The sequence below is a fragment of the Carassius auratus genome, chromosome 27, assembly GCF_003368295.1.
Source record: "Carassius auratus strain Wakin chromosome 27, ASM336829v1, whole genome shotgun sequence".
In the NCBI taxonomy this organism is placed as follows: domain Eukaryota; kingdom Metazoa; phylum Chordata; class Actinopteri; order Cypriniformes; family Cyprinidae; genus Carassius; species Carassius auratus.
In genome coordinates this window covers 1,788,632-1,802,015 of record NC_039269.1, presented here as the reverse complement: position 1 = coordinate 1,802,015, position 13,384 = coordinate 1,788,632, and the positions used below count along the sequence as shown (strand labels likewise).

Below are 13,384 nucleotides of genomic sequence, written 5' to 3'. Positions count from 1 at the left end.
GAGATGATGATCTTATTAGAGCTCACCCATTAGGGTTAATGGTTGCGTTCAAGAAATTACCTTTGATCAAATCATAGAAATGTTCTTGTGTTGCTCATTGCCCGGATATCTCCCGCTAATCTGTTTATTTTAATGACGTAGAAGATTTTACTCTGCAACAGCTAGAGAAGAATTAGAAAAAGGCCCCTTTAGATGTTTAGCTTATTTTGCAAGGTAACAAGAAATGAATGACGAATGCTTTTCATGAAAAAAAAGGAATCTGATTATTCTTTAAAAGGTTTATTGAATTTGTGGTAATTTGGAAAGTCCATCAGGTTTTTGGTCATTTGCAATTATTTTACAAAACAGGAAAAGGTGTAGCAGTATTGCTGTGGTCTTCAACAGTGTAAACTACAGACATAGTGGTAAACATGAACCTGGATAAAGCTGGTTTACTCAGTGGCCTAAATTAACTTTTCAGGTCTAATACAGCTCTATCAACAGACTCTAATGCTCTAATGTGGCACTGCAAAAAAAGGCACTTTAAAGCTGTTTTTCTTTTTTCTCTCTCTCTCTCTTAACAGATAGAAGATCTTCATTCTTCCTCGTTTTACTCCAGCGTGGATCTTCAGCTCTCTACTGCGCCTACTGGTCACAGGTTCACATGCAGCTCATTCCAGATTGTCTTTTTGGGTCGACTGGTTAATTATCTGCAGTGGATAAAAGGTCAAGAGGTCAAAAGGTCTTCATTTTCATATAAAAACTTATGTTATGTAAATACTTTTTTGTAAAGACTTTTCATGGCACTCACATGTCCATCTCTGGTCTCGATGGTCTTTATCACCACTTTCTTTGATAGGCTGTCCATCGCAGGTCTGATTTCCTTCATGGACTCTGCGGTCAAAATATGAATAACATCAACAGAGTAAGACGGAGAGAAGCCTCTAATTGTTTTCAATGGGGTTTTTTTTATATAGTTTATTTAACCAAAACATTGCTACTAAACTGCATAGGTCCAAATATATAAAAAGCTATTAAAATGTGCTAAATTGGAAAACTCTAAATGTTGGTTACTGAATGCATTTTGAATTTCAACGGTTTTGTGCCATATCTATTTCCTCTGCAAGTAAACATGTATTTGATTTTATTTAAGTAATGCTATTTTAAAACAAAATATGGGACGCATTTTCATCTCTGTTTTAGAAATTAATAAGCCTATTTATTTTACTGTCATAATTATTAATCTATACATTGTTGTAATTATAATACATTATTTGCATTTAGCCTTTTTTCCCCACTGTTCACAATATTTATGAACTAAAATATACTGTACCTCGTAGGGATAGTGATGAAAGGTTGGGAAATGGTGTGGTGATCCTAGAAAGAAAAAAAGACAGAAATAATGCATAAAGCCAAATGTCAAGTCAAAAACATATTTATGATTTATTTTAAAAATTCGCACTAAGTTGATTGGTAAGTTGTCACATTGAAGTGAACAGCGTAATATTATTTGCTTTATTGTATTAATTAATTTGATTTAGTATAAGCTAATGTCTATTTTACAGAGTTAAAAAATATTTTAAATATTTTTAGTTAATTATAATGTTGACAAAAAACAAAATACAAATAAAATAAAGCTAAAATAAAATATAAGTATGAAATAAATTACACTTAAATATAGAACAACATTAAAATTAAAAGAATAATTGCAAAGCTAATTTACAATATTATTTAAAAATATTATATAAAATGCAAATACTAAAATAGTACTACTAGTTAATAGCATAGCCTATTTCTACAATTACATCAGTAACCAACTGTTTTTCATGAAGCTGCATTTATCCACTAGGTGTCCATGCTGAATGCACCATTAAAGAAAAGATAAAAATCCCAAAACAGAGAAAATATATTTGCAAAAGCAAAAGTTCACCTGTATTCTTCCCCTTCCAGGAGATTCCTGTAGGTGGCGATCTCAATATCCAGGGCCATTTTAACATTCAGCAGATTCTGGTATTCACGGAGATGACGTGCCATCTCATCCTTTGTGTTGCGGATGTCATCCTCTAGACGAACAATGGTGTCCTGGTACCCAGATGCCTCGATGGAAAAGTTATCTTCCATCTCTCTCATCTGACGCTCCAGGGACTCATTCTGAAAAGATGGATCCCATCATTTTTAATTTAAGCAGCCATAATATAATATTTTTTAATAAATGCTAATAAGGGTTATTAAAGTTAACTAAAACAAACAAACAAACAAAAAAATAATAAAATAAATGTTACTCATAATAAAATCTGTTAACTGAAAAAAAAATGAAATATTAAAATACATTTCATTTTAAAATATGAAACATTTTAGTACATCACATTTAACTTGATGCACTATAATAACTAAAAATTAAATAAAAATCATGTGTAAAACTATATAGACATATATATAAAAAAATACTTAAATTAAATACATTAAAAAAAACTATAATAGTATTGCAATGATGCAATAAAATAACACCGAAGCTAATATAATTTTCTCCAGTACTTACAGTTCCCCTAAGAGCTTCTAAGTCGCAGGTGAGAGATTGAAGCTGACGGCGATAGTCATTGGCTTCATGCTTGGCCAGACGGACCGCTTCACTGTTACGGGCAGCAGCTTCGGACAGGTCAGCAAACTTAAAAAAAAAAAAGAGAAAGTGTAAGACAAAGAGAAAGTGCCATCTGCCTCTCCTTTTGTTTTCTGTTGACTGTGCTAGTTTCATGTTTGAAGATCTAGGTTAAATGGAGATCTAGGTTAAATGGATCAATTGGTCCATTAGGATGATCAATACCATGACAGAGGAATCCACACAAGCCTCTACGTCCACCATCTGCCATGTCTTAAAAAGTTGATCCTTCCTCAAACATCTCACAGTCTCACCAGGTCAGATCCTGTTTCATTGTTCATTTGTAGTTTAACTGAGTTCTAACTGGTGTTTCTTGTAAGTTTATCAATTTTATCTTGGGTTTTAATTGGGTTTAAATATCTTTTGGAGAAATAAAAATAAGATATATTGCAGATTTTTCATAGCAGCTCAGATTCTTATCAGATGTATTGGTGTTAAGAAACTGGCCCAACACGTGGTGTTTTTTTGACAAGATATTGAATATGGGAACCCCCCCCCCCCTTTTTTTTTTTAAAGATGATGCATATTTATTTATTATAATTCTGTGTTTTATTATGAGAAACTGACCTTGGATTTGTACCATTCCTCAGACTCCTGGAGGTTCCTGGAAGCCAGAGTCTCGTACTGCTGTCGGACATCTCTCAGGGCAGCGGTGAGGTCAGGTTTGGCCACTTCCATATCAATCTGCACATGCCGTTCCTGGATCTGCATCTGCAGTTCGGCAAGTTCCTGTGAAGATGTTGGAAAAGATGACTTTAACAATCCAAATGCACAGTTTGGGACCCATTCTGAAAACCATTGTACACTGTTGTGCAAAAGTTTGAGGGTCAGTAAGATCTCATTAATGCTCATCAAGGCTGCATTTATTTGATCAAATGATCCTTCAGAAAATTTTCTGATATGCTAATTTGCAGCTCAACATTTATTAGTAACATTTATTATCATACGTTTGAAAACAGTTGTGCTGCTTAATTTTTCTATGGAAAGAAAAATCTTTTGTTACATTATAATAGTATTTTTGGCCATGTTTTATTTATTTAATGCATCCTTGCTAAATAAAAGTATTAATTTCTTTCAAAAGAATATCTGACTGACCCCAGCTATCGATTGCAGTATATACAAATCGTGTAGTATAATTTTTGGTTTTTGATTTGAATGCAAACAGAATGAATCTCTTCTGACATACAATAGTAATAGTTCATTAGCCCTGAACTAATGTACTTCCTGATCCAGAAACAATGTCTGCGCTTTGTTCTCTTGGAATCATGCCCTATTCCACGACCCATTTAATCACTGTGGCAGCAAGTCACACATGCCTGACTATCCCCTGATATTAACCAGCCCAACAAAAGAGTCAGTCAGCCAGAGAACCACAACTGTGAGAAGAATGGTTGAATGAAACAAAATTGTTTTCACTTTATTGTTCAGAGCTACTCTTTTATGGCTCAGGACTTCATCAGCTTTGTATTAGATGTTTCTCCTAGAACTACTATTAAAATATCTAATTTTTGATTGCAAGTCCTGACAATTTTTCTCAGGAGTAAAATCTGTGAAAGTTGCCTTTTGCATTGAATGTTAATGCTATCGATGAGAAACACTCGAGATCTGGTGGTTCAGTACCTCATCATGAAGTTTCTTCAAGAAAGCAATCTCTTCTTGCAAGGACTCCACCTTTCTCTCCAGGTCCAGACGAGCCAGGGAGGCGTTATCAACATCCTGTGGGTGTAACACACGTAAAATGTTCATCAGCTTTATTTGTGTGAACCTAGGAGACGTTTCTCCCAAAAATGTTGTTTTGAACTTCCATTTGTGTTTCATGTGAATTCTACACAGTTCCTTTTTCTCATTCTTCTGTTCCTTTGCTAATCACATTGTACAGGTCATAAGTTTGGGGTCTTTTTATTTTAATGTTTAATGCATTTAGTTGATTGAAAATACAATAATATTATGAGATACTATTACATTTTAAAACCTTAAAAAGTTTTCTATTTTAACATATTTTAAAATGTAATTTATTCCTGTCATGAAAAGCTGAATTTTCAGCATCATTGCTCCAAATTTTCCGTGTCAAATGATCCTTCAGAAATTATTCTAATATGCTGATTTGCTGCACAGGTAACATTTCTTGTTATTATCAGTGTTAAAAACCATGCATGGATTTTTGGATTCTTTGATGGACAGAACTGCATTTATTTTGTACCATTATAAATGTTTTTTTCCCATGCAGTTGTATTAACTAAAGCATTAATTTCTTTAAAAGTAAAAAAAAAAAAAGACCCCAAACTTTTGAATGGTAGTTTATGTAAAATGTTTTAAGCGATTCCTGACCAAATTAAATGACAATCGCTTGCCTGCTGCTAAATGGCTGTAGTGCTGCAGCTGGTGGTAGCACCTTTTAAAACGCACACACACACACACACACACACACACGCACACACACACACACACACACACATCCTCTTCTCTGCAGCCAACTGTCCAATGGTTAACTCTGACCCCTCCCACTCATACAACAGTTTGCTTTGTCATGAATGCCCAGCCTGCTCTCAGACAAAGCTCTCTTTTCAGTTGCAAGTCTAAATCTGATGCCGGATAAGAGGGCAGCTTGACCAGGTCTGCTCTGACCTTCTGATTATGGAAACTGACTTGAACGCTGATTGATAACATTAAAATTGTGGTTTAGGTAGCACTCAGTCAAACAGCAGAATACATATAAAAATGATTCTCTGAACACACAACAATGTACCTGTCTGAAGCTCCGAAGGCTGTTCTCCGCATCTTCCCTCTGAAGCATCTCTTCTTGAAGTCTGAAAATGATATTAACATTTAAGCACAGCCACACACTGTAAAACACAACACAACTAAACACACTCTAACACACATCTCATATATATAATTTCTTCTCTTTTGCTGTATCGAAAAACTACACAAATAATTGGTTGGTTTTAAAGAGAAAAACACATAAAGAAGAGCTTTGTCCTATAATACAAAAATTCAACAAGAACCATCTTACAGAATAAAAAAAAAACAAAAAGGGTTTATTTAAGTTGTAAGTCTAATTTTATATGACTGCCTGAATCAACTTTTTGTCATTTAAAAGGTCAGGTAAAAATGGTTACTTTACAAAATATTTTATTTAAGATAAATATTTTATAAGACTATAAAAAGAGTTGCATCATTAAAATACAGTTTATACAGTTCATATTTTGGTTTTATTTAAAAACTAATAATAAATAATTAAGTCAAAATATTATTAAATACGACTAAAGCAACCTATCTTAGGTTACACTAACAAAAATAAAGTCAGGATATTTACACTTTTCAGTAAATTCAAATCTCGGTATATATTGATATATTAATTTTATATACATGTGTGTGTATAACAGTTTTTAAATGACATTAGGCACTCCAAATCATCTTATACATAAAACATTGTTTTGATATTGTTATATATAAAGGTACCGTTAAAACGCATTTATGAATGCACTTTTCTTATACGAAATGACAATAATATGATTTTTAAACCAATTGTTTGCAAAAAAAATTACATAATAATAATAATAAACGTATGCATGTGCACCTGGCAGATATTTAATTATTTTACACTCATTTGTTTGCACAGTCTGTTGGACAATGTTTGGACATACTTCTGTCTGAGACGCTCGATGTTCTCTCCCAGATTGTCCCGGTCCACCTCCACTGAGGCCTTCTCGTTGATGAGCTGGTCCACTTGTCGCCTCAGTTCTCTCATCTCATCCTCGTACAGATCACCGACCCGGGACGAGCCTTTGCCCCGCATCTGCTCCAGCTCCGCGGTCAAGATCTTATTCTGCTGCTCCAGAAATCTCACTTTCTCTATGTAACTGGCAAACCTGTCGTTGAGATGTTGCATCTCTGCTTTCTCATTGGTTCGGTTGGCTTTGAACTCGGTGTTGATGGCATCGGCGAGCCCGAAATCCAGCGTCTCGGTGGCGAGTCTGGTGCGCACCCTCGCGCTCTTGCTCATGTAGAGGGATGGAGACGCGGAGGACGCGCTGCTGTAGGACACGCGAGAGGTTGTGCGCCCAGGGCTGCTGTACTGCCGGCTGGAGTAAGTGGACCGAACCATCGCTTGTCGCTCCCCACCGAACATCCTTTTATAAGAAGATGTGCTTGTCCGACTGGACATTGTAATCCTTTAGTTCTGGGTTATTGTTGATATCAGCGTCTACCCTCAGAACCTCACCCTGTCCAGACCAACCGAGAGTGCAGAGATTCGGCTTGCATTTATAGTCCACTCCCTATGCTAATGACATAACGGTGCAGGGAGCTTTAGTGACGTGGAAACACAGTCGGGGCGGAGGAGCAGATGTGCCTCTCCATAAGTTAAGCTATTAAAAGAGTTTAACAGTGGCAAAAACAGGAAAGGGTATTATTTGTTTACCAATTCATTCGTTTAATTAATTTATTTTCTTAGGGTTTAGTTTTAAGGTTTCTTAGGGTTGAGTTTTTGTTTATACAACTTATTTATTTGCATATATATACAAATTCCTTGGATAGGCAAGCATACTTGGCAATAAAGCTCTTTCTGATTCTGATTGCATGTAATATGTTTAAATTCTATAATAATACACTAATTGCAGGATGTGTTTCTCAGTGCCAAACACAAGAAAAAACTTTTTTTTTTAATCCATTCATTATCCATTTAATAGAAAATAAATATTAGTTAGTTTATTATAAAATTGTTTTAAATATAAAAAAAAGATACATCAAAATGTATTGGTTTTGTGCAATTCAAAATATTTTTATGATTAATATTACTGATCAGTACATTCAATTATACCAACAAAACGAATTTTTAGATCAGTTGAACAGCTCAAATCCAGGTTACCACTTTAATAATGTATATATAAATATAACAATTAGCCTACTATTACGAACATATTCAGATTATATCACATATACAGACATTTTTATATGTAATGTTATACAAATTAATTATACATATATAAATTATTAATATTTTAATATTTAGCAGTAAATTTTAAGTAAAAACATGTGAAAAGAAACCATAAAAAAATAAAAGGCCCCAACAAAAGAGAAGTGCAATATATACATATAGTTTTAGTTTTTTTCACGGTAACGTCAACATCCTCTGTCACCATTTTATATGCAAATTACATTTTATTGAATTATTATTATAGTAATGTAGAAGAAAAAGAAGAAGAAGAAGAAGAAGAGGATGAAAACTAAAAGTGGAACGCTTCCTCTGTTGCAGTTGTTTCTAGAGGGTCATATATTCGGGATCGCACACGCGTGGCATTTTTCAGTCGCTGTCAAATATCATAAACAACATTCAGCGGTGAAAAATGGACCACACGGAGCGACTCCGTGTCCTGGAGTTATACAGCGGAATAGGAGGGATGCATTATGCTTTAAAGGGTACGTCATTTGGTCTAAATTTGTAGCGATTATTGACACACATGCCTGACTCAGGATCAGTTTGTCCATAAATGATCGCCACGCTGGTGGTGTTTGAGTCTGTTGTATGAATCCCACAGGTGTCACTGTTCCCTTACTGTACATTTGCAGTTTGTTTTGTTCATAAATATACATTAACAGACTGAAATAAAAGGTCCTTTGTTTCTTTAGAGTTTAACTGAAAAGTTAAATTAGGTCAAATGTGTGTGTTTCTTTCAGAGAGCTCAGTTCTTGCTGAAGTTGTTGCTGCTGTGGACGTCAACACAACAGCCAATGAAATCTACAAACACAACTTCCCCAATACCCCACTCCTGCCAAAAACTATTGAGGTCAGTGCTTGCCCTCATGAGTTCTCTATTGGTTATCTAAATAATATCATATTCACATGCCACTGAGTGGCTTTAATGTGTTGCATGATGTTCCTTCTTAATGCAAATATAAACAGACAATATTCTAGCAAGTAAGATAATTATGAGTGTCTTAGGTATTTTTGTGTAGATTTATGTCAGTGATAATTGACAAACTCGAACAAAAATCTAAAATTTGTAAACAAAATCTGTATTATTTAACTGATTTATTGCATTCTTAAGAGCATGCCTCTTTTGTAACATCCTTAAAATTATACCTTTTTGTGACATATCAGGACACAACTCTGTATAATGACATGGGTATGACACAGGTATTACAAGGAGAGGGTGACTCATGAGGACATAACCCATGTCCCCATTTTTCAGAACGCTTATAAATAATACAGAATGAGTTTTTTTTTTTTTTTTTGAGAAAGTAAAAATGCACAGTTTCCTGTGAGGGTTAGGGTTAGGTGTAGGGTTGGTGTAGGGCCATAGAATATACAGTTTGTACAGTATAAAAACAATAACACCTATGGAATGTCCCCACTTTTCACAAAAACAAACGTGTGTGAATGTGTGTTTTGATATGCAAATAATTAAAAGTGTGATTTTAAGATATTTGTTAAATACTGTAATAGCTGTTTTGGGTCATTTTCATCAGGGAATGACGTTACAGGATTTTGACAAACTGAACTTTGATGTGATTTTGTTGAGCCCACCATGCCAGCCGTTCACCAGGTGAATCACTGAAGTGCAGTTCACATAAAACAATTATTTTTTTTCCACCTGCATGTTGTTTCAAATCAATGTAGGCTGCTGTATCACTCGACTAAAGCTGATGTGTGTTTCTCAACAGGATTGGTTTGCAGGGAGATGTTGCCGACCCCAGAACAAAGAGCTTCCTCTATATCCTGGAGCTTCTGCCCAGGTCAGACTGATCTATCTCTGCTCTTGTTAAGTCACTTAAAATTTTTTTTTTCTCTGATATTGTTTACCAAATTTGAGTTCACTCTTAATCTTAATATTATTTTCTATAAACAAGACAAATTTCCTGGCAATGCACATTCTACTGTATTTTTGCACATTTCACATTATGAATTAATGTACAAAGAAGCTTCCCTTCTCTCCCTCTCCATTTGCCCTTTCTTGTCTGTTTTTATTCTCGAGCTTGGGAGTTGCTTTTTTCCCAGAATGTGTTTGTGAATGAATTAACCTCTCCTTCTCATCAAAGGCTCAGCAAGCGGCCAAGCTTCATTCTGCTGGAGAATGTGAAAGGCTTTGAGACCTCTGCTGCAAGGTAAACACATGGCTATGAGCCAACAGGGTCATTGGTTTCCCTTCTGAGCTTCTGTCACCATGGACTCTGCTAATAAGTCTTATAGTTGTTTCTGCACAATAAATGAATTGGATCGATCAAAGTAATAATAATAAAGTCATAGTAATAATGAAAGAAGTAAATGTTACCTTAAAATTGGTCATAACCTTTAAAAAAAAAAAAGTTTCCAAAAGTGTGTATTTGCAGTGATGCTATAGAACAACTACTTTTGAGAAATTGTTTGTGAACAATTCTTAAAAGATTATCTTTAGAACAATTAACAGAGCCTTAAAGGGATGTTCCAAACCTGTATGAATTTTATTCATTATAAAGGTTTTTTGAAGAATATTGGTGACCAAACAGTTGACGGTAGCCATTGACTTCCATAGTATGTAATAAAATACTATGGAAGCCAATGGCTACCATCAGATTACCGCCATTCTTCAAAATATAATCTCTTGTGTTAAACAGAAGAAAGATACTCATACAGGTTTCAAATAATTGGTATTTGATGACAGAATTTTCTCAACATTTTTTTGGTGAACTTTAAACCTTTAACGTTTCCATGCATGTTATACATTATTCATGGAACCGTCCAAGCCATTTAATTATTATTATTTTTTTTTAAAGATTGGATTATTATTTTAAAGTGTCCTAATACATATTTTAGATTATTTTATTAGCTTTTTGTTAGTATCAGTAAAAACATAGCTGATCTGATCTTTTAATCTGCAGGGAGGCTTTGCTTAAGACATTGAGAGAGTGTGACTACAGCTTTCAGGAGTTTCTGATCTCACCAACATCTGTAAGCATGTTTCCTCATCTCTTAAATATCTCAGAAAGTATATCCCAGTCTTGTTTTTGTGATAGTGTTTATTGCCACAGCTTGGGATACCAAACTCTAGACTCAGATACTTCCTCATTGCAAGGAGACCACCGGGATCCTTCTCATTCCCAGCTTCAGCAGAGGTAGTTTTCTGTTTAGATCTATTCTAGCACCGCGGTACATTTGCTATTGAATACTACAGCTGTTCTTCTACTGGCAGATTATAGAGGGCTTCCCCATGTCTGAATCTTCAAACAGTCTCGCTGTTCCACACAATCACCCTACAGCATCTGAGTGTGAGAGAGAAAAGACTGGGACGGTCATTTTTAAGCTGGAGACAGAAGAAGAGTTGGAAAGAAAGAGGATCCAGGACAGTCAGGAAACAGTCCGGAGGCTGCAGGACTTCCTGCAGGAGGATGAAGAAGGCATGGATCAGTTTCTGCTGCCCCCCAAAACCCTGCTCAGATACGCTTTACTGATGGATGTAGTTCAGCCCAGCAGCAGGAGATCAGTCTGCTTTACTAAAGGGTGTGTGTGTGTGTGTGTGTGTGTGTGTGTGTGTGTATATATATATATATATATATATATATATATATATATGTGTGTGTGTGTGTATGTCTCTGTGTGTCTACAGTATATATACACAGTTTATATTTTTAATAATTGTATATATTAACTATTTATTTATTTTTACATTATAGGGTGTTGTTCCTTACCATTTATATATATATATATATATATATATATATATATATATATGTATATGTATATGTATATGTATATATATATATACTTAATTTATTGTATTTAATTTATACATTTATTTATATGTAAACTTACAGTTATTTAAGTGTGTGTGTGTTTGTTATATATATATTATATACACACACATATACTGTATATTTAACAGTTTAATTACTTTTTTTTACATCATAATTATTCTATAAGAATTAAATGCATATATAAAATGTTTTTAAAAATATATAATTTAAGTTTATTTACATTTATAATTTTTATATAAATATAAATGTGATTATAATGAGAAAATTAACATTTATTTAATATACACTAATATACACTAATTTGATCATGTTTTCAGCCACCAGTAGGAGAGTACTACTGTTAACCATATTTTGAAATGATTTCCCAGCTAATACCCTTGTTGGTCATAACTGTTGATTGTTTCTGTGTAGGTATGGTCACTATGTGGAGGGCACGGGCTCCGTCCTGCAGTCCCGTGTGGATGTGGAGCTAGAGGGTGTGTTTAAGAGCTTGGAGCTGCTTTCTGAAGAGGACAAACTAAAGCAACTTTCTCAGTTAAAGCTGAGATACTTCACACCCAGAGAGATCGCCAGTCTCATGGGCTTTCCTGCAGACTTCAGTAAGACTTCCCCGTTCTCCCCTCATAGCAACCAATAAATTCACATGAAATCTGATGGAACTTTACACTAATATAAACAGATATACACAGATGTCCTTTTTGCTGTAATATTTCAGCAACATAAGTTTTAAAGTCCACTTTATCATTCCACTGGTGTTTGAAAAGTTTAATAAATAACTTCCCGTAATTCACTCTTTGCTTCCATGCAGATAATTTCAGGATTTCATTCAATTCAAAAACAGTTTGTTTTTACAAAAGACTACTAGGTTTTTTACCATATAATAGTCAAGAATTCAGTCCGTTTTTGTGACATGGGGCATTTTAAGGGGTATTGAGCATTTAGTGAAATGTATTACATTATTGTAGCTGTCTATGAAATGCCATTCATTGGCCCTGATGTTGCTTGTGCATATCCCAAGCTTTTACATATTTAGTTTCAATCCGTTTTTTTTTTATATTTTGTGTGTTTCAGGTTTTCCGAAGCATATTTCCATTAAGCAGCAGTACCGAGTGCTGGGAAACAGCCTGAACGTCCATGTAGTTTCACAACTTATAGACCTCCTGATCTCAAAATAGACAGTTTGAAATTAGATGGTTTGTGTACAGGGAATATATATGTATGCACTATATATTTTATGTTTTTATTTTATTATTATTCAAATTAAGACCTTGTATATTGTTGGATTTGTTGGATAATAAATAAAATGTTATTTTTTACAGAATTTTTTTTTTTTGCCACAAAGTCTGAAATGTCATTTTTCCTCCATTTGATAACTCCAAACAAAAGATCTGCATCATTGCTGCATAAAAGTATTAATTCATTTGAATGGATCCATCAGTGGAATACTGCTCAGAAAACAGTTTAATGGCATTGTATAGATATTAAACGTCACAACGTCACAAGTCATATAGCAAATGTTATAAACTCCAGCAAAACATGATGCTTGGTTCAAATGGGCAAAGTGAGTTGTCTTACAATATTGGGATAAATTGCTTAAGTGTAATGCAGAGTGCTCTGTATCAACAGCTGACCCGGGCTGCGGAGGCATCAGACACAGAAGGCTTCATCATCTCTCCTAACTGTCCTAATAAATATGCTTCCAATAGGCAGTGCATTTATATCATCAGAATGCCATGTAGTGAGCTAGTGGTGCTCAACTTCACCCACATGGACCTGGAGACTCATAGTGGCTGTCTTTTTGATTTTGTGAAGGTATTGATGAGAGCAAAAGTAAGTATAATTTTGATCTTAGAGTGTCATTATTTAACAAAAACCCACCAGCGCTCCTTAGATGGCTAAGATGTGTGGAAATGAGATTCCTGTCCCTATCAGTTCTATTCGACAGAACATGTACATGAAGCTACGTACAGACAGCATCATCCACGCAGGCAGATTCCTGGCTACCTACCAAACCAG

At 34.6% G+C, this 13,384-nt stretch overlaps 2 protein-coding genes across 2 annotated transcripts; one reads left to right on the top strand and one right to left on the bottom strand.

Annotated features, from left to right (window-relative positions):
• Positions 1 to 258: 258 nt before the first annotated feature.
• LOC113045039 (vimentin beta-like) lies at positions 259 to 6,888 on the bottom strand. Its single transcript, XM_026205154.1, has 9 exons — positions 6,283 to 6,888; positions 5,382 to 5,442; positions 4,256 to 4,351; positions 3,203 to 3,364; positions 2,519 to 2,644; positions 1,910 to 2,130; positions 1,313 to 1,356; positions 791 to 873; positions 259 to 689 (listed from the first exon to the last, which is right to left on the bottom strand). The coding sequence occupies exons 1-9, from the start codon at positions 6,801 to 6,803 to the stop codon at positions 651 to 653; spliced, it is 1,353 nt and encodes a 450-aa protein (XP_026060939.1). The 5' UTR covers positions 6,804 to 6,888; the 3' UTR covers positions 259 to 650.
• A 1,023-nt stretch (positions 6,889 to 7,911) lies between these two features.
• On the top strand, positions 7,912 to 12,689 carry LOC113045037 (tRNA (cytosine-5-)-methyltransferase-like). Its single transcript, XM_026205153.1, has 10 exons — positions 7,912 to 8,056; positions 8,315 to 8,424; positions 9,107 to 9,183; positions 9,302 to 9,373; positions 9,677 to 9,742; positions 10,496 to 10,565; positions 10,646 to 10,729; positions 10,807 to 11,114; positions 11,780 to 11,967; positions 12,440 to 12,689. The coding sequence occupies exons 1-10, from the start codon at positions 7,984 to 7,986 to the stop codon at positions 12,541 to 12,543; spliced, it is 1,152 nt and encodes a 383-aa protein (XP_026060938.1). The 5' UTR covers positions 7,912 to 7,983; the 3' UTR covers positions 12,544 to 12,689.
• Positions 12,690 to 13,384: the final 695 nt, after the last annotated feature.